The following is a 25,782-nucleotide window of genomic DNA, read 5'->3' as shown; positions in this document are numbered from 1 at the left end:
GAAGGTTGGGGTGGAAGGTGTTGGTGAAGTGGATGAACTGTTCATCCACTTCACCAACACCTTCCACCCCAACCTTCAGTTCACCTGGGCCATCTCCAGCACATCCCTCACCTTCCTGGACCTCTCAGTCTCCATCTCAGGCAACCAGCTTGTAACTGATGTCCATTTCAAGCCCACCGACTCCCACAGCTACCTAGAATACACCTCCTCCCACCCACCCTCCTGCAAAAATTCCATCCCCTAATCCCAATTCCTCCGCCTCCGCCGCATCTGCTCCCATGATAAGACATTCCACTCCCGCACATCCCAGATGTCCAAGTTCTTCAAGGACCGCAACTTTCCCCCCACAGTGATCGAGAACGCCCTTGACCGCGTCTCCCATATTTCCCGCAACACATCCCTCACACCCCGCCCCCGCCACAACCGCCCAAAGAGGATCCCCCTCGTTCTCACACACCACCCTACCAACCTCTGGTCACAACGCATCATCCTCCGACACTTTCGCCATTTACAATCCGACCCCACCACCCAAGAGATTTTTCCATCCCCACCCCTGTCTGCTTTCCGGAGAGACCACTCTCTCCATGACTCCCTTGTTCGCTCCACACTGCCCTCCAACCCCACCACACCCGGCACCTTCCCCTGCAACTGCAGGAAATGCTACACTTGCCCCCACACCTCCTCCCTCACCCCTATCCCAGGCCCTAAGATGACATTCCACATTAAGCAGAGGTTCACCTGCACATCTGCCAATGTGGTATACTGCATCCACTGTACCCGGTGTGGCTTCCTCTACATTGGGGAAACCAAGCGGAGGCTTGGAGACCGCTTTGCAGAACACCTACGCTCGATTCCCAATAAACAACTGCACCTCCCAGTCGCAAACCATTTCCACTCCCCCTCCCATTCTCTAGATGACATGTCCATCATGGGCCTCCTGCACTGCCACAATGATGCCACCCGAAGGTTGCAGGAACAGCAACTCATATTCCGCCTGGGAACCCTGCAGCCTAATGGTATCAATGTGGACTTCACCAGTTTCAAAATCTCCCCTTCCCCTACTGCATCCCTAAACCAGCCCAGTTCGTCACCCCCCCCACCACTGCACCACACAACCAGCCCAGCTCTTCCCCCCCACCCACTGCATCCCAAAACCAGTCCAACCTGTCTTTGCCTCCCTAACCGATTCTTCCTCTCACCCATCCCTTCCTCCCACCCCAAGCCGCACCCCCATCTACCTACTAACCTCATCCCACCTCCTTGACCTGTCCGTCTTCCCTGGACTGACCTATCCCCTCCCTACCTCCCCACCTATACTCTCTCCACCTATCTTCTTTACTCTCCATCTTCGGTCCGCCTCCCCCTCTCTCCCTATTTATTCCAGTTCCCTCTCCCCATCCCCCTCTCTGATGAAGGGTCCAGGCCCGAAACATCAGCTTTTGTGCTCCTGAGATGCTGCTTGGCCTGCTGTGTTCATCCAGCCTCACATTTTATTAACATTTCACTGCCCCACTTTCCATTACTCTACTCAGACAAACTATGTTGCTTAATTTTCAAACCTCACATGGCTTTTCTTTATAATTTTATTTCAATCCAGATGTACAATGACCTTATCTTTAACAGGGGTTTCCATAGCTTAACATACAATGGACATCAAATTCATTGCCCTGTGGTTTTCCAGATCGCTTTCCTACTTTTGGAAAAGATAGGAGTACATCTGCTTTTTTTCCAGTCCCCAAGTGCAATTTTAGTATTCACTTAGTTATGCAAGCCCTGTGCCAGACTTCCTGCAAGATCCGAGATAATGGGAACTGCAGATGCTGGAGAATTCCAAGATAATAAAATGTGAGGCTGGATGAACACAGCAGGCCAAGCAGCATCTCGGGAGCACAAAAGCTGACGTTTCGGGCTTAGACCCTTCATCAGACGGTCATTCCTGCAAGATCCATTTTCTTACAAATCTCCATTGAGGCTGATTACTTTTAAAGTGAAATTTGAACTTCTGTTTCATAGTTGAAAGAATAAAATGTTGACGTACCACATCTTAAACCTTCATTGTAACAAGTGAATAGAAAAACTAACCATGAAACATTATTCTATTTTTGTGGATATATTTCATAGCATTCTTTAAACATAGCTTTTTTACTTAACACATAGCACACTCTTGATGGAATTACAAAACTGTCACACCCAATTCACAGTTGCTCCCAGACTCCTATTTTTTGCTTCCTTTTTATTTCCTGTGTGAGTAACTTTTCATCCCAGAACCACTTCTCAATGTGACAGTTGCACTTGATAGGCAAATCTTCCAGCTTTCCTTAACTCTTCATGAACTTAGTCTTCAACATGAATGTGAGTTCCTATCTGCCGTCTGTGTGGTAAATGATAAAAACGACATTTTCTCTGCTTAAAGTGCAGGCCTTGCTGATCTCTTGCTCTACGTTTCAATTGATTACTGATAGCACAAGAAAAAACTGCAACTGTAGAAACATTCCTGGATATTTAGGGAAGCCTGTAACCTTATTTCAAAATGGCTTCCTCTACCCGCATCTCCATGGCAATGGGTAGCACATTAGCTCTGTATTTAAGCAGAAGTGCTAAAACGTTATCTTTGATTTCAACTCCCTTTAATACAACTAAAAAACCTTCTCAGTTAGATAACAAGATGTAGAGCTGGATGAACACAGCAGGCCAAGCAGCATCATAGGAGCAGGAAGGCTGATGTTTTGGGCCTAGAACCTTCTTTTGAACCAAACGTCAGTCTTCCTGCTCCTCTGATGCTGCTTGGCCTGCTGTGTTCATCCAGTTCTACATCTTGTTATCTCAGATTCTCCAGCATCTGCTGTTCCTACTACCTCTGAAACTTCCCAGTGAGTTTCTTTCAGGGAATAACTTCAATTGTTCTTTAGACATCACAGATATGATAACTGCTCCTTTCAGTATCATTCTTCAATTCTATGATTAAGTTTCCCAGAGCTACGTAAGAGTACGTGTTCATCTTTGTTCTTTTCCCTGCCCAAACTCCATTCATCAACTAATCAGCATGGCAACTACTGCTGCAATGATAGTGTTAATAGGCAGAGAGAACTGTAAGCTAAACTAAAGAACATTGCGGGATATGCTTCTTGCTTCTCTGCTCTCAAGTCAGAATATGGTACACCAGTTAGGCAATCCTACATTTTCTTTTGTCAATGAGGATGCATCAGCTGAGCTGCAGATGTGCATAATCCTCCCCACCTGATATTCAAATATGGCCTTCTGATGTTTTATGCCAACAGCATATGTTCAATGACCAATCATGGAAATGAAGCACAACAGTGGTCACAATTAACACCTTATCTTTTAATACCTTTTCAAAAATTAAAAATAATCCCAAAATCATTATCTAACTTCATGCTCTTAGGTGGAACCAAACCCATCAGGTCACATAATGAAAATTCAGGTGAATATTGCAAATTATTTTCTTGCCATTTAAGTCAATGATGCAACTATTATTCCTAAAGGGAATTTAATATATAATCAGCTAACTAAAATAGAATATAGAAACACAGAAAATAGAAGCAGGAATAGGCCATTCAACCCTTTTGGTCTGTTTGACCATTAAACACGACCAGGGCTGATCATCCACCTCAGTCCCCAGTTCCTGCTTTTTTCATATAATCTTTGACCCCTTTAGGCTTAAGACCTATATCTAAGTCCTTCATGAAAATATTCATTGTTTTGGCCTCAGCTGCTTTCTGTGCCAGTGAATTCCATAGGCTCACCACCCTTTGGGTGAAGAAATTTATCCTCATCTCAGTCCTACAGACCATAACCCATTTCCTTAAATTGTGATCCCTGGCTCTGGACTCCCTGCTCATCAGGAACATCCTTCCTGTGTTTACCCTGTTTAGTCCCATTAAGGTGGATATTATTGTAACCGTATATTAATTTCATTTGTTTTTCAAATGATTAAGGATAAATTCAAAGTAAAGGAAATCACCTTAGCGCCAGCAGGTCCAGTTGGTCCAGGATGTCCAAAAAAGCCACTGGGTCCCCTTTTACCAGGCTCCCCCTGAAAAATAGCAAGACAGACCAGATTGATGCACTTTTTCAGTTACAAATACAAGTTCAGATTAGAATATTTACCTACCGGCTCAGCTGAAATCAGAATAAGCATTTCTCAACTTTGTTGTCACTCCTTGCTGAAATGGCTACATTTGTATTTCACAAAGTGCCCTTCAAACGTTCCTGTTATATCAGCTTAGTAGGTTGTGAGGACAAACCTGTCACATCATGCATCCACCATGCAGCTGGGTTCTCTTGTCGGACTTGCTAAAGACAGCTGCCACGAAGACCATTTTTGTTTCTCAGCCTTACAAATTCAGGAAATGGGCTTCAGATTGGTATGACAGGTCAGCACAACATTGAGGGCCGAAGGGCCTGTACTGTGCTGTAATGTTCTATGTTCTATGTTCTATAAATCTACTTTCAGAGTTCCATTGGCTGTGCAGGATTCATTATCATTAAACGGAATATCCCAACACGTTTTCTGAAGAAGGGTCCCACCCCGAAACGTCAACTTTCCTGCTCCTCTGATGCTGCCTGGCCTGGTGCATTCTTCCAGCTCCACATTGTGTTATCTCTGATTCCATCATCTGCAGTTCTTACTGTCCCAACATGTTTTCCAGTTTGAGAACATGCTTTAAAATGAGTCCAAAGAAATTCCTGTTTGTTTTGAAATTAAACTCATTCATTTTGGTAGAAAGCCCTAACTGTCATCAAAAGACCCAGATATTGACAGGGCATGTTTATTTGAGCAGGAAGGCTCAGTCACAGGACCCAGAAGTTTGAGTTTTCTTTCCTAGATCTTAGCTTGACTGATGAGCTGGATTCCCAATTGACGGGGAGTACTTCAGAGGAGGCCAAAGCAGAAGTAACAAGTTAGCCAACACCTCATCAGCAGGATTGAAGGAGCGGTAGGTCTCATAGAATCCCTAAGTGTGGTAGCAGCCATTTGGCCCATCAAGCCCATACCAATTCTCTGAAGGGGATCCCACCCAGACATAACCCCCACCCTATTCCAGTAAGGCTGCAATTCCCAAGGCTAGTCCACCTAGCCTGCACCTCCCTGAACATTATGGCTAATTTAGCATGGCCAATCTACCTAACCTGCACATCTTTGGATTGTCGGAGGAAACCACAGCACCCAGAGGAAAACTACACAGACACAGGGAGAATGTGCAAACTCCACTCAGACAGTCATCTGAGGCTAGAATCAAAGCCGGGTCTCTGGCACTGTGAGGCAGCAGTGCTAGCCACTGAGCCACCGCGCTGCCCTTAAATTCTCTGTCTTTGATCCTTCAAATTAATGCTGGGATTTTGATCTGACCCATGGGGGACAGCTGCCTATTCCAATGGGGAATTCTTTGCTTGGAAAGTTCAGTGCAAAGGAAATAAGTGTGTAGGAGAGAATTGATGGGAAGCACTCTTCTTTCTGATCCACTGAAAGTCCTTTAAGGGCACAACATTTTCAATAAAAACACTTTCACCCTGTGTGAGCTACAAAATTGTTCAAATCTCAGGCTTCCAGCATCATTATAACATTTAAATGATCACAGGGCAGTTGTCAAGCAGCACCTTTTGACTATTCCACTATGAAACATCAACTCAAATACTGAAAACAAGGCAGGAAGGGGAGCCTGAAACATGTTTCATTTTCTTGGTTCCATTCCAGACTGTGTCTCTGACTCGTTTTTTCTCCTTTTGTTTAACTATGTCCTTTTTTCTCTTCATGCCTCTCCCATGCCTTTTCATGTTCCTAGCTGTTTGTACTTTTGTCTTTTCAATGCATTTTCATTGCCTCACTGAGATGATCTTTTATACCATTTAACAATTCTCCACTTGTCTATTATGTGGTTTGTAGGTCATTAAATTCTTGAATTTTCTCTCTGTGACTGGGATATCTGTAGTCCGTGTCTTACACTTAACCCTACCCCCGCCACAATCCCATTAAATTAGTTTCTTGTCTTTTAGTTTTTAATTCCGGTCAAGGGACTATGTCCAAGATATTAACTCTTCCCTTCTCTTCACTATCTCACATAGCTATATTTCATACAGATATAGATATATTCTATATTTCAAGCTTTTTATTTGTTTTTGTTGCACATTTCCTGCATTTCAGAGCCCAGTCCGGGTCCTAGCTGCTTCAGCGGAGGCTGCATTGCTAAGATCTGCCCAGTGCAGACTCATGGTGGACATCAGTGGAGGCAAGATGATGCCGAAGAATGGTGACACTGTTCCAGCGGTGACGGTGCTCATGGCTCTAGGCCATGACTCGGCATCGATACCTGACGGTGGAGGTGATGGCATTCCAGCTGCGGTGGCACATGGGGACTCGGAGCATCCTGAGAGCTCACAGACTGAGGGATGGGCTTTGTGGCTTTGCTTTTCTGATGGTGAGGACTCCTGGCAGAGACTGGGCATAATCTCGACTTTTCCTTATCTTTTGGTTGTTCGTTTTATTTCTGCTTCAATTGTTAATCCTGTGTTTTACATCATAAAATGGTGCCAAAGAATGGTGACTTTGTATACTTGTCATTGTACTCATGTACTCATGACAATAAAACATAAACCTAAATCTATGAGCCACAAGCTAATAATGCCACTAGGTGACGTAGACATAAGGTTTTGGACATGAGGTACAGTAAGTATATGAAGAGGATTTTTATTATTCAGTGTGATAATACCTAGACTGTGCTGCCCTTGGTAGAAGTGAAAGCAGAAACAATGATTTTAAAAGGACATTTGATAGGAACATGAATGGAGTAACACATCCTGGTAACTGGGGTCGATTGTCTATGGGAGTGGAACTAACTGGGTTATTCCACTGTGAGTTGTCATTGACTTGATGGGCGGGATAGCCTTCTGTGCTGAAAATTACTCAATGGGTTGGATTTCACAGGGTGCAATGGTTCTTGCACTTGCAGCTGAAGATGCTTTGGGGAATGTATCATTGGGAGCAGTACAAATTGCATTTTGCCTCTATCTTAGGAGGACATCCTGTCTTAGAGAGCTGTTAGCCTATTGAATGCCCTGAACTGCCAGGTGGGAGTGGTAACTGATGCCAGGAACACAGGGAATTCCAGTATGCCAAAGATCCCAGGTAGGCCCAGGGCCTGGGGTCTCAGTGAGGGAGGTGTGCTCTGGGTTCAAGAGGGTAGGGGTAGTGGTGGAATGGTTAAATAGGTGTAGATCTGAAAGCGAGATGGTGAGGTTCCATAGGGCTTTTTAGTACCACAAGGGGGTCAGCCCTTGCATGACAAGCTCTGCAGATTACACCAGTCCAGGCAGTTAAAGCTGCTGGACATTCTTCCTGGTGTGCAGCGGCTCCTGCTGCATGTACAATACCGCACAAAATAAGATAAGATCTCTAAGTGGCCAGTAATTGGTGATGTAAGAGCCTTAAAGGGAGGGATAGTGGAGGGGTGGGGGTGTAGGAACCTTGGCATCTTCCCAGCCCCCATAAAATTTCAGGCAGTTCGGGGCATGAGTAGCCAGGTGGCAATAAAGTCAGTCGCTGGGTTTCACTTTCCTGCTCTACTTCAAACTAACAGAATATCGAACGTAAAATCCAGCCCTCCTTATGACTCAGTTTTGCTCTTTTCTTTGCATCAGTGGCAGATGCTACTGGTACTGCACGGGGGTAAGTGTAAGGTACTTTGCAGCAGGGTCATTGCTGGATCCCTGAAGGAAAGGTAGGACAGGCATAATCATTGGGGTCGGTCAGCAAGGGCCAAGTGAAGGTGGGGCCTTGGGGTTTCCTTTAAGAGGTAGGCAAGGGCATGCCATATTGGTAGCCCTTGGTTCTGGGATGGCACTCCATAGACCCGGGATGCCCAAGAAGGACAGATTTTCCTCCACACCAGGCCATAGGCACATTGACTAGTGTTTAGCTGGCATGTTGCCCACACAGTGTGGCGTTGCTGACCATGAGTATACCAGCAGTGATGGTGGGACAAGGCCCTTAAGTGGTTACCTCAAGGCCTCAAATGGTATCTGAGGGGGAGCACCGTCCTTGATCCTTTCCATTCTGAATTTAATTGAGGTGAGGTGGGTCAGGAAGGTGTTAGAATTTCCACCCCGTTACACATTTCGGCTGGGCAACTCAGCTCTGGGGGAACATTAAATTCTGCCATTATCTCTATGTCCTTTTCTACCACTGTTTTCAGACATGCTGATTATTTCCAGAATTTTATTTAGTTTTTATTTGGGCATTCCCCCACAGCCCTGACTAATGATATCCTTATTCAAGCTACAGACAGAAGCTGAGCACATTTTCAGTGAAGCCTGAAAGTCTGACTGAGAGATATATCTTCAGACCTTTGCTGTCTTGTTATTTCAGCTTCTGGTAGCATTTCAATTCTATTTCTCTGTTGGCAACTTAAGAGTGGCGGCTGATTGTTCTTTCAGCTGTTTCTGCCTTCATTTCAGCCACAAACCATCCTAGTGAACGTAATTTGCAGAAACACAACTTGAAAACATGTAACCTATTTCTGAAGTAGGGTCTCAATCTGAAACGTCAGCCTTCCTGCTCCTCTGATGCTGCTTGGCTGCTGTGTTCATCCAGCTCTACATCATGCTATCTCTTGAAAACATGTATAACCTGCTATGTAATCTATTTGGTCTCCCTATTCACAGCCATTCAGACAAACATTTCAAATGGCTTCTGTACCTTTGGGAGTTGTTTCTTTTTATACATAATCTACTTTTGCAGCAATATTATAACAAAACGCTTTGAAGGCTATATCAATAAAATCTCCAAATTGTTATACCAACATTTCAATGTATTACGGAGGAAGTAATTCATTGCCAAAGATGTCAAATTCATATTAAAAGTTAAACTGAGTTCTACCTACCTATTCAGGTAAAGGATGTCATAGCACTGTTTGAAGACTAGATGGCTCTCTTGAAGAACCATGCTATATCCAACAACATCAAAATATTATGTTGTCTTGTAATGTGTCTACTGTTTGAGGGACAGAATATTAGTAGAATGGATGGCAGAGGCATTTCAGGGAATACTTAATCTATCAGTATCCTTCAGCTTTGCAACAGTTCTCCTGCAGCAATAAGTTTTGGATTAACATCAGTATCCTCATATGCTCTTGTACCTGACTTTTGCCATCTAAATCTATCCAGGTGTGGAAGAATAGAAGCAAACTGTAGAACCTTCAGTGTATAATGATAATCTTGAGGCACTGGCAGGATTGTACTGTAAGGTCTGCCCCGTGATCTACCAAGGCCTCTGAAACATTACCACAAAACGTTAGCAGTGATAATGGGAACTGCAGATGCTGGAGAATCCAAGATAATAAAATGTGAGGCTGGATGAACACAGCAGGCCAAGCAGCATCTCAGGAGCACAAAAGCTGACATTTCGGGCCTAGACCCTTCATCAGAGAGGGGGATGGGGTGAGGGTTCTGGAATAAATAGGGAGAGAGGGGGAGGCTGACCGAAGATGGAGAGAAAAGAAGATAGGTGGAGAGGAGAGTATAGGTGGGGAGGTAAGGAGGGGATAGGTCAGTCCAAGGAAGACAGACAGGTCAAGGAGGTGGGATGAGGTTAGTAGGTAGGAGATGGAGGTGCGGCTTGGGGTGGGAGGAAGGGATGGGTGAGAGGAAGAACAGGTTAGGGAAGCAGAGACAGGTTGGACTGGTTTTGGGGTGCAGTGGGTGGAGGGGAAGAGCTGGGCTGGTTGTGTGGTGCAGTGGGGGGAGGGGACGAGCTGGACTGGTTTTGGGATGCGGTGGGGGAAGGGGAGATTTTGAAGCTGGTAAAGTCCACATTGATACCATTGGGCTGCAGGGTTCCCAAGCGGAATATGAGTTGCTGTTCCTGCAACCTTCGGGTGGCATCATTGAGGCACTGCAGGAGGCCCATGATGGACATGTCATCTAAAGAATGGGAGGGGGAGTGGAAATGGTTTGCGACTGGGAGGTGCAGTTGTTTATTGTGCGACTGGGAGGGCAAAACGTTAGCAGTTTGTTTTACTACTATTCTTGTAAATGCACAGGCCAAATTTTATCTGCAATTTTGACATTGTCAATAGTCAGGGTCCTCATGAGCCATCCTTCAAGTTTCTCTTGCCCTTTAAACAAATCTCAGAATAAAATAATCATGATTGCTGTCTGGTGATTTACCAATTAAGGTGAATGCTTCAGTGTTGCTGATCAACTGGGAGACCAGATATACTGCACATTAGATTACACATTCTTCCATGCACATTGGTTTTATCCAAATTAAGTTGGTTAAGTTTAATTCTTGCTCTTTCTTGCCTCAGATGAGATATTTTGTCAGTTCTGAATTTAGTCCTTTGTGGTCTGTGAATAGAATTAAATGGTGTCCCTAGATGTGAGTGACACCAATATTCCATGGGAAAAAAAAACAGTAGTTCATTGCTCTGTTACTTCAATCTTACTTTTCCATGGAAAAATTAACAAAGTTGGCTGGTCTGGTAGACAAAGTATTAGTTCTTGTTCGATTCATCGGTGCAATCCTGATATTGAAGAAATGTCAAAAGCAGCCAAGAATTGCCCAGAGACATGGAGATTGAAGACAATTGTTAAATTGACTAATGCTGGAAAAAGGTGACCATTGTACAGATTACAGCAAATGGCATGGTTTCATCATCACTTCCCGAACGAACTTTAGCCTCAATTGGCAGTTATCTGTGTAGGGTTGCAAACATGGCTCAATGGGTGAAAATGAATGAAGACAGACAACTGAAGTTACATATCAACACCATTATCTCTTGATTCCGAAAAACTCAGGAGTAGAAGGGCTTTAGAGGCTGTACCCATTTTCAGAAAAGTAGTTGCATCCAATAAAATTCCAGCAGTTTAGCTTTAAACAAAAGATTATATTTTGAAGACAAGGAAATAGTCGGCCTTTATTGCCAGCTATAATTGAGGGTACAATCACAGTGCATACACAAAATTCACCCAATAGAAAGAGTTTGTGCAAATGAAGCTGCTGGCATAAAGGGCAGTCTCAGTGTGCTGCTAATTATGAGGAGAACTGACAAAATTTGAATTCATAACAGGCCCTGGTCTAGCACATTGAAATCATGGCAGTCAATCAGAAAAATGGTCTCCTTGTCTGGCATTTTTAAATCCCACAAGAGAAAACAAAATTCAAACAGAAAAAAAGCTCACCGGTTTTCCTGGATCTCCTTTAATGCCAAGCCCTGGTGGACCAGGTAACCCTGGACTTCCATGTTCCCCCTGCAGAAATGAAGGGGAAATGTATTCGACTCAATATTCGTAAAAAGGACATATCTAAAGTAGATGTAGCTTGGAGTAAAATGATCTGATTTTTAACAGCTATGGTGAGAAAAGCTTTACACCTTAAATTTGAATCTTTGTGTTAGGACTGTGACAAAAGTGAATGCTTTCTTACAGGGAACTATTCACAGTAAGAGTATTATATTACTTTATTTAAGAAAGTTTTTACAAAATAAAAGAGAGGTTATGTGAAACATTTAAATGGTGCTCATCATCTGGTCAACATGCTTTTCAAAAGATTCCCTTGTGCAGGCTATGGTTCATGATGCCTTGAGATGCGATGAACTCTCTAAATAGCTGGTTGGACACAACCAAAACTGCAATGGAGTAAATCATGCCTTTCCTTGTTGGCCAGGTCAGGAGTGTTGTGTAAAAGTCTATAACCCCAAGCCACCTTTTAAAAGGCACTCCTGAAAATTGGAAACCCCAGGAATTGGATTCAGTCTGCCATTTTTAAAGGGCTCTGAGCCAACCCAACCTGGCAAAAATCTAACCCAGCCAGAGTGAAACGTATACACATGAACAGAGGGTGACTGTGAGGGAAATAATTACACACAGGTGTGCAAAAAGTACCATTTGGTCATACAATAAATCAGAGTTTCATACTGCCAACATACAAGAGGGAGAAGCTTCACCACATTGGAATTGATTATGTAAAGTACAGCACCAAATATTCTCAGAGCAGGTAACACAGTGACCAGATGCAGTGAAGAGCTTTATCTGTATTGTGGTTCTATTCCACAAAAATGCCTTCCCTATCACATGGAAACAACAAGCATATTCTATTCACTACACTCTATTTAAATATCCTCTCTAAGGAGCACATTGTCAAAGTGCTGCCAAATTGGAAAGCAGTGGAGTGAAATGAACCCATTTCCAGGAGGATGAATGCTGAAGTTCACTTCCTTTAGAAATTTTAACAGCTGTGAAAACTATCATTTATTCTTTCTTGGGGTTGAGTCAACCCAAGTTGTATGTGAATGGTCAATGGGTTAGACTGTAACTCCTTTCAATTCTAAGAAAAGCCACCTATTGGAAAACATGTAACCATCAAACATGGATTTACTAAGCAGAACTAGCATTTCATATCAAATATGAAGTATTGATTTTATAATTTCACCTGATCATTCTGTCAAATAACAGTGAACGGTAGCATGAGACATACAAAACAGTGTCCTATACATCAAAAAAAAGCTATATTCTTTCTACATACTCCATGCTGAGTAACCATCCCACTGCTCAACTTATAATGTTTGAGTGGGGTCTGGAAATGTTTAGGAAATGCAAAAGAAGAGGCTTTAAAGATACATTTGTAAAAGTATGCTCAAAGATATCCATCTGTAAGCCATGTGTGCAGTAACTGGGAACTAGATCATGCTGAGTGAAATCTGCATTCCAAGTGCTGACTGGTAATAATAGTGGACAATTAAGCAGAGCAATGAATGGCTAAGAAAAAGACCAGGTTCATTTGCTTGTCCTCACTAGGCAGCAAGCAGCAAAGTGCATAAACATATTACAGACACTTGGATGAATTCACATGGGTGAAAATCTATCAGTTTCTGTAGAACCTAACTCCAGTAAGAATCATTGGCTTCTGGAATAAGAGGCTTGGAAAACAAAATAGAACCAAAAGTCCTTACAGTACCTTTGCTCCCTTTGATCCAGCATCACCAGGGATTCCAGGAGTAGCTGCTGCTCCTGGTGTTCCTGGATCACCCTGAAGGATAATTAATGACAATTAAAAATGTAGATTCAAGGTCACAATAGATTTTCTGAAATATACATATTGATGAACTGAAAAGCTGAATCCATAAGTTCTATGTGGGTTGTTAACAAGAGAACATTCAACATATCCAAAAGTCATCACTTTGTCCACTCTTGTAATATGGATATAGACCCGTGTAAAGTTTATCAGCTCAGTTAAACCAATGAATAGATTGAACTCCAGCAATTAATTTGACTGATAATATTGCTAACAGTAGTTTCAAGGCTTGTAGCTGAAATGCATTCATGTCTAACATCAGTCTTTTCCCTTATGTTCATCAGTTTCTGTTCTAAAGAGGTCATGTTCTTGGGTGAGAAAATTATATTCTTGAAGATATTTTTCAGAGAAGAGGCTAATTGTTTTAACATCGTACTGCAATGACACAATTGGCAAAACACTACCATGCCTGTTTCCCTCAGCCAATCAGACGCACACAAGGATATTTCCCTACCTTTACAATTGATTTTTCTAACAGTAGTACAAACTTAAACGCATTATCGTCTTTGCTTGTAAGTCACTCACCACCGTTACTAGTGGAGAATGGTACCAATACACATGTGTATGTTGCATGTTCTTATTTTCCCTTGGCAACATATCAGCTAATTGCTTAGCCATTGTACGTCATTTCCCTATTTTCGTTGTACTGAAAAGGCCTTTAATAAAGGTGTCAGGTTGTAAATTTGGAGATGTTGCATAAACCTGAAGGCAGAGTAAAAGTAATGTGTGGCAGAATTGGATTAGAAGTGCAGCAAAGCCCATTTTGATATTGAGACCAGCTCACTAACTTTTATGTTTTACACAGGCTGTGCAGCGAGGATCTCACCAGGTAGGAGTGAGATGACAATTGACGGGGATTAACATTTGTTAACCATTTCGTTACACTACAACTTGCCTTATTAATACTGATTCCCATTTTTCTAAACATGCTGTTCCATGCTTGTTTACATGTTGGTGCTTCAAACAGAGCCAAAGATTTTCACTGTTATTGTTTTAATGCGTTGTTTAGTGCAGACAAATGGGCACGTAGTGTGCGCCAGACAGAGCATGCTTCATCATCCTGGCATGTTATGCTGTGCACTTTTGGAGGAGGCAGTGGTGCAATGTGCTGAGTGAGTGAAATTAGTTGAAGGGAAATAGTATTGTGAGGAGATGAGGACATTGAAGAAGAGAAAGCTGACATTGTCCATGACAGATCTTAGCTATGACAGGCGCTGTACACAACTGAACCCCATTGACACCCAGTCCCAATTGAAGATATCTGGGTACAGCAGACAATTGTTGACTGTAATACAATCTTTGGTCATGATGCTTCAATCTGGTTGGTATCGTGGGGTGCTGTTCAGTCTCTATTAGCTTCATTTCTGTTCCCCTTTCCTTTCTGCACATAAAAACTCATGTTTTTGTTTGAAATTGTCTGATTGCATGCCTCAATGTGATGCTCACCTGTTGGATAATGACAAGCTGTGATGCTGAGTGGCCATTGAGGAGAGGCTAGCTGATTTAGATGGTATGCGGTAATGGACAGGTAAACCATGTGACCTGGTGGTTAAACAGTGACTAGGGTGAGAGACTCAGGTTGTATCTGTGAGCGAGTTTCAGCTATGCTGGCTGTGTGCCATGGCCAGTGTGGTTTTGTGGCAACTGTGCCATGACATTGCCAGTGAGGACCAACACTTGTTCTGGTGCACAGCAGCCTTTCAAATATGGCACATGCACAAGAGATGCTGGTGTTTCAGTAGATATCTGCTGATTGACGAATCATTCCAGGAATGCTGGGTGGTAAGACGGGGCAGAAATTGGATGTGAAAGATGCCATAGGGCAGAGTAGGTAATGAAAGCATAAGTTTGGTAAGATAGGGTGAGAGCCAAAAGTTTTCACTGTTACTGCTTTAGGGCTAGGGCTCATGCTGAAGAAGTCTTCATAAAATTCAACAGAACTCAGATATGGCCATCAAAATGTAAAATTGGTCGGTGTGACCCCTGCATGAGAGGGGTGCACAGATAGGCAAACAGGATCTGTGGGTTGTGCTCATTCTTTCATTTATTTCTTCTGAAGAAATAAACTTTCACTATTGCACCTTAAACCAAGTTGTATGTCATCATTATTTATCTAAAGTGCAGATTTTTTTATGCAGCATGTTGTCATGTTCAAAGAAATATGTTTCCATTGGAATTAGCAGCTCACAGGACCAAAGAAAGTAAACCCAGGGTCAATCATATTGTATCTCCCACTTCCAGATTTCCACCACACATAGTTCAACAAAGTGCTTCCTAACATCATCCTAAAAGATTTGTCTCTAATTCTGACAGTATGTCATTCAGCCCCAATTCTAACTTCCAACCAGAGGAAATAATATCTGTCAATCTACCCTTTGGTATTTTTTAGGCAATTTGTCACCTCAAATAAATTAGGTCTAGTCCATGCAACATGTTAGTATCAATTAACCACAATCTGCCCGGAAAAAAAGTTGACTTCTGGGCACCATTTGACCACCTTTCATGTCAGCAAAGATTCCTAGACAACAAAGGGTTGAATAATATCGCACCAGCAAAATTCTTCTAAATGGCAACGATGGTATTGTACTTGTTAGAGTCAGTCACGCTCTTCTCCTCAATTTGAGCAATTTACAACAAATCTGGCACATTGATGATAATTGAGTATCTCATGATTCTTTTTTTTAGAAAGGGCACACAGTTCCTAAAAATGCAGTAAAAACAAAAGCTAATGACCACCAAGTATTACACATATTGTAGCATACTTACTTTTGGACCTGGAGGTCCTCTTTCCCCTAATCCTGTTGGGCCCCTTTCTCCTGGAAATCCTCGGTCTCCCTGTCATTTAATATACTTAGTTACTGAATATGTCTTTACTTAAATTCGTTGGTTACTAAAAGGTAATGTCATGCTCTTCAACGCCATAAGCTCAAAAACGAGCAGAAAATAGAAATTAACACAATTTGATAGTAATCCCTTTATAATTTCTGAAATTGTTCTTTAAATTGATAGGGGGCCAGTTAACGCGGGTGGTTAACCATCCTATTTATCAGACAGCATGCTGCCAACATTGTGAGTTCAATTTTCATAGCAGCTGAGACTACAATGAAGACCCACCTTCTCAGCTTTGCCTATTGCCTGGGGTGTAGTGACCCTCAGGTTAAGCCACTACCAATTATTTCTCTCTAATGAAAGTGGAACGTTTATTTAAATAGCTCAGAAAAGCACTGCAGAGCTGCTGGCTTCCTTTGACATACCAACAACTTAATATTAGGGTGAAGTAGAGGGCAAATATTTCAGCTGCTCGTTTCTTCCTGCTGACATTATCTTCCTGAATGGCATTAGACTGAATACTCAGGCACAGCAGAGTTCCTTGGGTGTAAGATGGTGGGGGAATTGGACGTGGTGGGTTGCAATTCAGATTGATTCGACATTAGTATCAGCACTTCAGTGTTTTTAGTTTATCTTAAAATGCATAAAAGCCCAGAGATAATAAAGATCGTAAGAGATAACTTAGACTCCCTACAGTGTGGAAACAGGCCCTTCAGCCCACCCCCACTCTCACAGCATCCCACACCCCTAATCTACATATCCCTGAACACTACAGGCAATTTAGCATGGCCAGTTGACCTAGCCTGCACATCTTTGGACAATCGGAGGAAACCAGAGCACCAAGAGGAAACCCATGCAGACGCAGGAAGAATGTGCAAACTCCACACAGACAGTTGCCTGAGAATAAAACTGAACCCTGGCCCATGGCGCTGTGAGGCAGCAGTGCTAACCACTGAGCTACCATGCCACCCAAGCATTAATAAGACCTCAGTTAGAGTATTATGTGCTATGTTGGATTCCACATTATCATGTTGCACTCAAAATATATTGAGGTAGAGCAGAGTGAGATGAAGCTGAAACCTTTTCTGAGGACTGGTTAGTTGGAGTCAAAATGGAAATGTCACAGGGGGCTGTGAAAATACGGCAAATGGGGGAAATCTGAAGAAGGGTGTGGTCATAAGAAAGTAAAAGGGAAGGAAGTTCCTGAAGGACATTGGTATGCAAAAGCATATCAGTAGACAGCTTCCCGTGATTGAGAGGTCAAGAATGAGGGGCCAGAGAAACGATCCATTTTCTAGGAAATTTAGAATAAAGGACCAGAGATAGCTCCTTACATAGGCGAATGTCAGATTGTGGAATTTACTTGCAGGACTAGTGGGTGAGGCAGAAACTGTGTCAAACTTCAAGATTAAGTTTATTGGGTAGATGAAGGAATTGGGAACTTGGGTTGAATGGATATGGATTGGTAAAAGTGATTAAAAGAGGCTGTTTGTTGATATGAGATGTTGGGACTGAACGGTTTGCCTCTGTGCTGTAACTTCCCTACATTTCTATATAATACGTCTTATTAGTATCAATATTGCATTATATATCACTAATATAAGTTCTTATAGACTCATTTGCTTCAAACTTTGTAAGGGACAGTTGGCTATAACTTCAACAAATCCTAATCATTTTTGCCTATCTAACAATTCTAATGTGTGACAATTCCAATTAGATCAACAACAAACATAAAATTAGATGAGGAAAGAGAACAAAATATAACAGCACGTTAGCATTACCAGAATATGACTCCCAATAAAACTTGAAAGCATTTGATCAGAGAGGATCTAGGTAATTTGCAAGATGGTCACACAAATTTTCAATCTCTTAAAATGTTCATCAGAATTGAAAGTGTCCCTTACTACATGCCCTTGTGGAATTGAGGGATCGAGGGTAGGGGTGTGAGTGTACATTCTCAGCTATTCTAGATAGCGTAACTCATGCTCTCCTAGTGCTGGAATGACATTATGTAAGTAAAAGAATGTTGTTTAATTCTGTACCTTTGCACCAGGTAGACCTTCTCCTGTTGGACCTCTTGGCCCTGGTGGTCCTAAAGGGCCTTGCTCCCCCTATTAAAGTAAAACAAAGAACAGGATTTTTAGAGTTTCAATACATTATTAATTAATATATTCCCATATTTATCAAATTTTCTTATCAAATCTTTATGACTATCATGAACTATTTACTATCACTGAGTCAAAATTAAGTGACAATTATTTTTGTGTTATTTTTAACCCAAAATTACAAAAGAATGGCTAACTTATACTTGTAAATTAAGTCTATCATTAACCAGGATCAAGGCCCTCAAATTACCTCAAGTAGATGACTTCGATCTCAAGAAAAACAAATGTTGCAGAGCTGCAGCTTAGTCTGGGATTGAGTGTGGAGGCTGTGGCCGTAACCATTGCTTCCTTCTGTCTGAATGACTCTGTTTTACAGGTTCAGCAGCTTATTTGTCTGAGTTTGAGGCCACTGCCCTCCTGAGGCAGGATGTCTTGCCTCCCAGAGTTGGGTCACCCAGTCTAGGGAGCAGTGACCACTGATGATTGGACAGGAGTCCCTGGACTAGTGCCTTCTGTGCTGTTCTGGAATTCAGGGTACTGCGATCAGTGATCACTTCATCCCACATGCAGGCCCTGGCAAAAGGAATGTTCCAGGCAGTGAGTAAAATGGCTACTGCCTAGTACCTTTCCTAACATTTACTGACATCAGAGGTCACATGGACGTGGGAAGTGTACAAAGCCATTTATACAAACAACCCCATCTTCATTAAAAGAAAAAAAAATTTTGTTCTACACTGTACCAATTTTTTCTGTCCCCACACATGCATTGCACACAATGTTTAAAATGCTCATGGTTTGTAATGGTATGTGTACAAGTATTTGCCGTTCATCCGATCTGCTGGTTCACAGATGCTATTGGTTTTGTGGGGAATGTTGTTGCTGTGGTAAGTGTTGCTGTTGGTCTGGTTGACTTGTAGCTCGATTGGCTTGTACAGATTCCATCTTTTTTTAGAAGAGTCCCAATGTCCCAAAAACCTGATGACAACCCTTCTGTACCAGCTTTTCAGTCACAGGTTCAATTTTTAAATTCTCATTTTTATGCTCATCAGTGCACACGACTGGTAGTAATCCTGACATGATTGCTTTAGCAGTCCTGCCATTCATTGTTCGATTTAGCTCCCTGATATCTGCTTTCAGGACCTCATCCCCATTCCCCGACCTAAGTCATTGGTACCAATGTGAGCCATGACCTCAGGCTGATCACCCTTTCCTAGAAGAATACTTTTTCATCAAAATCCACAATAGTTTACCAACCGTCTGTGCACATTTCTATAAACAAGAGGCCATTACAATAGACTACACACAGACTCATGAGGTCATAGCAAATGAATTTCCATTACATATTGGCACAAAGCTGCAAAATTTTAACGAGCCAGTTATTATGCTTTTTACTGCATCTCAGATCTCAATCTCGGATTTAAATTTAACAGTTGACACAGTACAATAGCAACCATTACTTTTCTTGCCTCTACATAGTAGTCAGAGTCATACAGCACTGAAACAGACCCTTCGGTCCAATCAGTCCATGTCGACCATGATCACAAACTAAACCAGGCCCGTGTGCCTGTGCTTGGCCCATATCCCTTCAAAGCTTCTTATCCATGTACTTATCTAAATGGCTTTTAAATGTTGTAACTGCACTTGTATCCACCAGTTTCTCTGGAAGTTCATTCCACATGCGAACCACTCTCTGTTTTAAAAAAAAACTGCTCCTCATGTCTTTTTCATATTTTTCTCCGCTTACCTTGGAAAAGGTTTTGGAAAGTATGCTGCCTTGAGCTTGAGATTTCACATTTATTTTCAAGAAGTTCATTATCTCAGGGATTTCCAGTTTTACAGGCTCCTAGTGAGCTGAGTATTCTTTTATTAATAGGTTTAAAATTATTCACTTTTTTTTAAGACTGACTGTCCTCACAACCTGAGTTTGTAGCTTCCCTCTCACTTTGCCCTTTGCAGCCTTCATCTACCACCAACTTTACCACCTCCTTTGCTCACCCCCTTGCAACCTCAGTGATCTTACCGCTCAGCCTCCATCTGTCTCTCTTCCACCCACGCCCCTGCAACCACCACTTTTATCCATCTTCTGCCCTGACCCATAGAATCTCTCTCTTACCCATATTCTGCCTTCACCTCTCCAGCCATCCTTTTCCCTCCTCCCGCTCCCTGATACATTCAGCCTTTCCCGATTTCCTTCTCAGCAACACCTACAGCCTCACCCTGACCGCGCCCCCCAACCTCTGCCTCTGTAGTCTCCTCCTTTGCTTCTCTCTCTGCCTGGACCAGTAACTTGGACTTGCCCAGCCTTGGTTGCACTTCTCTAATCTAGGCTATATCTCTGACCCTGGTCCCACTTCTCTGGCCCTGGTTCTGCAAACATAAAGCTCATAGGCTTAACTACTTTCAACCATCACCATGTACCTTCCACTGCCCCACTGATCACCAGCTAGTTCCATCTCAGAGTTGCTCCTGATAGGTTTAATCATGAACCTATCAGCAGCAAGCACAAGAGAGGTCCAGCTTGAAACTGGACAGTGAACTCTTCAGAGATCACAGCACCTTTGTGACTGAATTTTCCTGGTGCTTTGGGGAAAATCTGCCCTCTTTTCCCATTTGGCCATTGATCTCAGGAATAAGCTTCTGAGCCCTGCCTTTTCCCAGAGGTACAGTTAAACGAAAATAGACAAGATGCTTAATATAGCCATTGAACATCCCTGGTAAACTAATAATGTCTTCTAAAAATGAAATAATTTCCCTAGAGTTTAAAAAAGGAATTAGCCAGTAAACTGGGGAACAGTCGCAGGAGTGACCAGTGTGGGAGGTAAGTTGTACATGGAGTGTATCAGAGCCTGGGGTCAAGGACACATGTGGTATGAGAGAGCTCGGGTTAGATGAGGACAGGACATTAGCAGCAAGCAGCCTGGGCCTACATGAGGAGACAGGTCCTGCCAGAAAGAAACCAGGCTGAAGAAATTGTTTCACAAGTAAAGCAGGAGGAAGAATGGCTGAAGAGGCGAGTTACGCTGGTGAAAACAAGCAACTTAGGGGAAATGGAAACTGAGAAATATCTGGTGAAGCCAGCTTTTTCCGAGTTAAGATGTTTGAACTCAACCTCAGAGCTCAAATCTTGCCAAAAAAAAATGACAACTTGAAAATGTATTCTACCGGTGGCTGTACTTTGATGGAACTACGAAACTGCACTCCAGCGTCTCTTTATTAAGCAACACTCCCCACAACCTTCAGTGTAAACGTGCTGCCCTGATTTGTCTTTCCAAAATGTAGCACCTCACATTTATCTAACCTCGACTCCATCTGCCACTCCTCAGTTTATTGGCCCTTGTCAATGTCCCATTGTATTCTGAGGTGACCTTCTTGGCTGGCTACTACACCTTCAATCATTGGGAAACTTACTAACCACACCTTCTATTTTCATATCCAAATCATTGCATCACTTCAACTCCCCCTCCCACTCCCTGAACGACATGTCCATCCTGGGCCTCTTCCAGTGTCACAACCACACCACCCAGAAACTGGAGGAGCAGCACCTCATATTCCGCCTCGGGAGCTTCCAACTCAATGGCCTCAATATGGACTTTGCCACCCTCAAAATCTCCCCACCCGTCCGCCTCATCCCAAGACTAGTTCCTCCACTCATCCCCGCCTCCTCGGTCAGTGCATTGAGGATTGGAGTTGGGAGATCACTTAGCAGCCATATAGGACATTGATTCGGCTGCTTTTGGAATACTGCCATCGATTTTGGTCTCCTTGCGAGAGGAAGGATGTCGGCGAAACAATGAGGGCCGAAGGGCCTGTTCTGTGCTGTCTTTTTGTATGTTGTATGTATGTATGTTGTAAGGAGAATAGATTCTTTTCTTCGTTATTTCTATTTTTCTTCCTTTCTTTAGCAAAATGAATCAGTTCAGTTTTCCTCAAAATACATAGTCTGAGAAGGATGGAAAGGTATGTGTAAAGGAGAGGATAAAAAGCACACACTAGACCTTCATCTTCATCTAAGGCATGCCTTTGAGGTTAAGGATGGTTTGCTTCTACTCCAGTTTGCTGTGGGAGTCAGTTCAAAGAATATTTAGTTTTCAGGGTGTTTAAGACTTAGGTCCATTTTCTAATGTGCTTTAGAGAAGGAGTCAGCAATGACTTGAAACACAATTTCCTCATGAGTGTGTGCACATGCATGTATCTTCTGTATATTGAAACTCCAAGGCTGATGTTATAGTGGTTATGATGGTAGAATGGGTTCGATTGAAATGTTTCCTATCTGTTCTGCAGACTATCTCCATGCCTATGGGTGATTTGCTGTCCGCGTGTGCACAACATTGCAGCAGGACAAGTGTTGCAGTAACACAGCCTTGTTTAATGTCAGTGTTCACAAACAGGGAAACAACATGTTAGGTAATACATGGGTATCACAACACAACTGCAGTGCCACTGATTTGAAAGTGCATGACCTGAATTACAAAATCAAAGTACGGAAGTAAATGTGGCAAACAGGACGTACATGCTATTATCTATTGTCAATGAATTGTTGGTTACAGAGATAGTAGGAACTGCCGATGCTGGAGAATCTGAGATAACACAGTGTGAAGCTGGATGAACACAGCAGGCCAAGCAGCATCAGAGGAGCAGGAAAGTTTAACATTTCGTGTCAAGACCCTTCTTCAGAAATTGTTGGTTACATTACCTTTTCACCTTGCAAACCGATTCCTGTCATGCCGATAGGTCCTGATGCTCCTGGAGGTCCAATATCACCCTGAAAAAACAGATCTATCACAATTTTATTTAAAACTTGGAAGGATAACTATGTTATAAGAAGGATGTGGAAGCTTTGGAAAGGGTGCAGAGGGGATTTACTAGGATGTTGCCTGGTATGGAGAGAATGTCTTATGAGGAAAGGCTGAGGGACTTGAGGTTGTTTTCATTAGAGAGAAGAAGGTTTACAGGTGACTTAATTGAGACATAGAAAATAATCAGAGGGTTAGATAGGGTGGATAGGGGGAGCCTTTTTCCTAGGATGGTGACAGCGAGCACGAGGGGGAATAGCTTTAAATTGAGGGGTGAAAGATATAGGACAGATGTCAGAGGTAGTTTCTTTACTCAGAGAGTAGTAAGGGAATGGAACACTTTGCCTGCAATGGTAGTAGATTCACCAACTTTAAGTACATTTAAGTTGTCATTGGACAATCATATGGATGTACACGGAATAGTGTGGGTTAGATGGGCTTCAGATTGGTATGACAGGTCGGCACAACACCGAGGGCCAAAGGGCCTGTACTGTGCTGTAATGTTCTATGTTCTATGTTCTAAAACTGACATTGCTGGCAAAGCTCAGCAGGTCTGGCAACATCTGTGAAAAAAGAAATCAAAGTTAACGTTTCAAGTCCAGTGACCTTTCGTGAGAACAGTGAATTCTCAGGAAGGCTCACCAGACCCGAAATGTTATCTCTGATCTTTTCTTCACAGATGCTGCCAGGCCTGCTGAGCTTTTCCAGCAATGTCAGTTTTTGTTTCTAACTGACGGTGTCCACAGTTCTTTCAGTTTTTATCTCAAACTTCCCTGGCTATTTAAAAACTGAAGTTTCAAGTATTTTCAAATATTAGGGTTTTGTCACCACAATATGGGCAGACACAATCTATTGGCAATCTATGTCTTCACTGTGAGTGCTTTTCTTCTTTCATCCATCATCATGTTATTTTGGACTTTTCATTGTAAAGTTGGTGATAAATTATTGCTTGATGTTTGAATTCTTTATTTTTTGATCAGTTAATTGTGTAGTAAATTTTCTAACCTTCCCAGTCTCTCTCCCTTAATAGTGATGTCACTAGTTCTGACAGGTCGACTAAAGTATGCATTTATTGCAGGTCCTCACACAAACTGGACAATCATGGTTGCATTTCTGACAATACACCATCCTTTGAGAATGAGTTTATAAAGCTAATTTCACGCCAATGTGCTATGTTTTGGATATGCATAATGTGATGAAATCCTCTTCCGGCTTTTGATGGGAACATAATCTTTATTGTTCTTTCATAAACAAGGGTGACACAAAATGCTAGTAACATTCAGCTCTGCCCAACAATAGGTGAGGGGTTTACTGCAATATTGCAAATTTTTCAACAGGCTGGACAGGATCATTGGTGTGGGTGGAGGGGGCAGGGTGGATGTGGTGGGAGAGTTTCACAGAAGAGACATTTGAAGTGAATACAAGCGGTGAAATGAAGGGGTGAGAAAGGCAAACCCTATGTTACAAAATGCTGCAGTTAGCTTCATTGCTGAGAGGGCAGATGGATTATACGGATTCTGTGTAGAGGACTCAGTGAAGAGTCAAGACCAATGGGGTGGCTTTATGCTGGTAGAACACCAAAGTTCTGGGAATTACAGGGTCATTAAGTTTTGCAGTCAGGATTCACAGGGTAGCTGAGAATGTGGGAGGTCAATGGCTGTGTCTTAAAGGGAGCTGTGAGGATCTTAGAAAAAGCCTATGAGCATTGGCACTTCAATGCAGCTAAAAGGGACTACAAGCAATATCTGCTTGATGCAATTGAACAAGACTGGAGCTTGAAGGAAAACTCAGGGGCAGCACCGACACATGGAGCTAGCTGTCATTAATGAGAATAGTTTTTTTTTATTCAGTTGCAGGATACTGGCATCACTGTCTGTCCCTAGTTTCCCGTGAGAAAGTGGTGGAGACCTGTTTTGTTATGCTTGAGAATAAGTAGTTTTGGAGTCCAGTGGAAATGTAGACTCAGGAAAGGAAGGTATTTTATCCGAATTGGAATACTCGTTGATGTAGTCCATAACAGAACAGCTCACCAGAGGAATTTCAAGGACAGGTCATCAAAAGTGAAGAAATGTGATTGTAACTGTAATAAAGAATTGTAATCCTTGTGAAGTTAAATGAGATTTGATGGCCTATCACATCATTAATATTTAGGGAGAATTTGCTGAGAAATCCATGAAGTCTGTCTTGATTTGCTATTTATTGCACTTTGCGGGATGTTTAATCACATTTATAACCCATGTTTACCATATGTTAATTCTGGGTGTTGGAAATGAGTTGCACATGTAGTTTAGATTATATTACATCATTAATATTTAGGGGGAATTTGCTGAGGAATCCATGAAGTCTGTCTTGATTTTCTATTTATTGCACTTTGTGGGATGTTTGATCACATCTATAACCCATGTTTACCATATGTTAATTCTGGGTGTTAGAAATGAGTTGCACATGTAGTTTAGATTACATTACAATTTTAACATTGTACATTAAATTAATTATTGCTTGTTTAAAACCATAGAATCTTCTGGCTTTATTCTCTCCATATGACTTCTGAATCTCACACTTTGTTAACGTTAAAAGTGAAAGTTATTGGTGCCAAGGCAGATTGTAACTTAAATTTAGTGATTGAGCCCAGAATCATGTTAATATAAAACCACTGGCCGACAGACTTTGGGCAGCCAAATCTTTGCTCCTGGCTGCTGGCCACCTACCACTTTTCACCTGTTTTTGGCCGGAAACTAGGTCTGGAAATGCAAACATCCTAGAATCTCAAACTAATGCCAGAAGTGTGTTATGTATTTGCATCCACATAGAACATGTTGGGTGCCAACATGTACCAAATGTTAGAATGCTACTGTAATATGGGGAATGAGATCAATTCTGTATCAAAACATTCAAATCAACAACTGTTGCTGAATAGTATTTATGGAAGGCATTCTTGATTTTTTTTTGTCTTTAGTCCAAAAGTATT

At 42.3% G+C, this 25,782-nt stretch overlaps 1 protein-coding gene across 3 annotated transcripts in view; it reads right to left on the bottom strand.

Annotated features, from left to right (window-relative positions):
• The window catches only part of LOC125448583 (collagen alpha-1(XXVIII) chain-like), a 237,635-nt gene that overhangs the window by 77,672 nt on the left and 134,181 nt on the right, over window positions 1–25,782 (bottom strand). For all 3 annotated transcript variants that reach the window (XM_048523982.2, XM_048523988.2, XM_048523976.2), the window contains exons 16-21: window positions 22,715–22,783; window positions 17,959–18,027; window positions 15,854–15,922; window positions 12,971–13,042; window positions 11,197–11,265; window positions 3,983–4,054 (exon numbers count right to left, since the gene is read on the bottom strand). In XM_048523982.2, the coding sequence (XP_048379939.2) occupies window positions 3,983–4,054; window positions 11,197–11,265; window positions 12,971–13,042; window positions 15,854–15,922; window positions 17,959–18,027; window positions 22,715–22,783 (420 nt within the window). The remainder of the gene's footprint in view (window positions 1–3,982; window positions 4,055–11,196; window positions 11,266–12,970; window positions 13,043–15,853; window positions 15,923–17,958; window positions 18,028–22,714; window positions 22,784–25,782) is intronic.

The sequence above is a fragment of the Stegostoma tigrinum genome, chromosome 2, assembly GCF_030684315.1.
Source record: "Stegostoma tigrinum isolate sSteTig4 chromosome 2, sSteTig4.hap1, whole genome shotgun sequence".
NCBI classification, from domain to species: Eukaryota; Metazoa; Chordata; class Chondrichthyes; order Orectolobiformes; family Stegostomatidae; genus Stegostoma; species Stegostoma tigrinum.
Note: the sequence above shows the minus strand (reverse complement) of the source record. Positions and strands in the feature narration are given on the sequence as shown.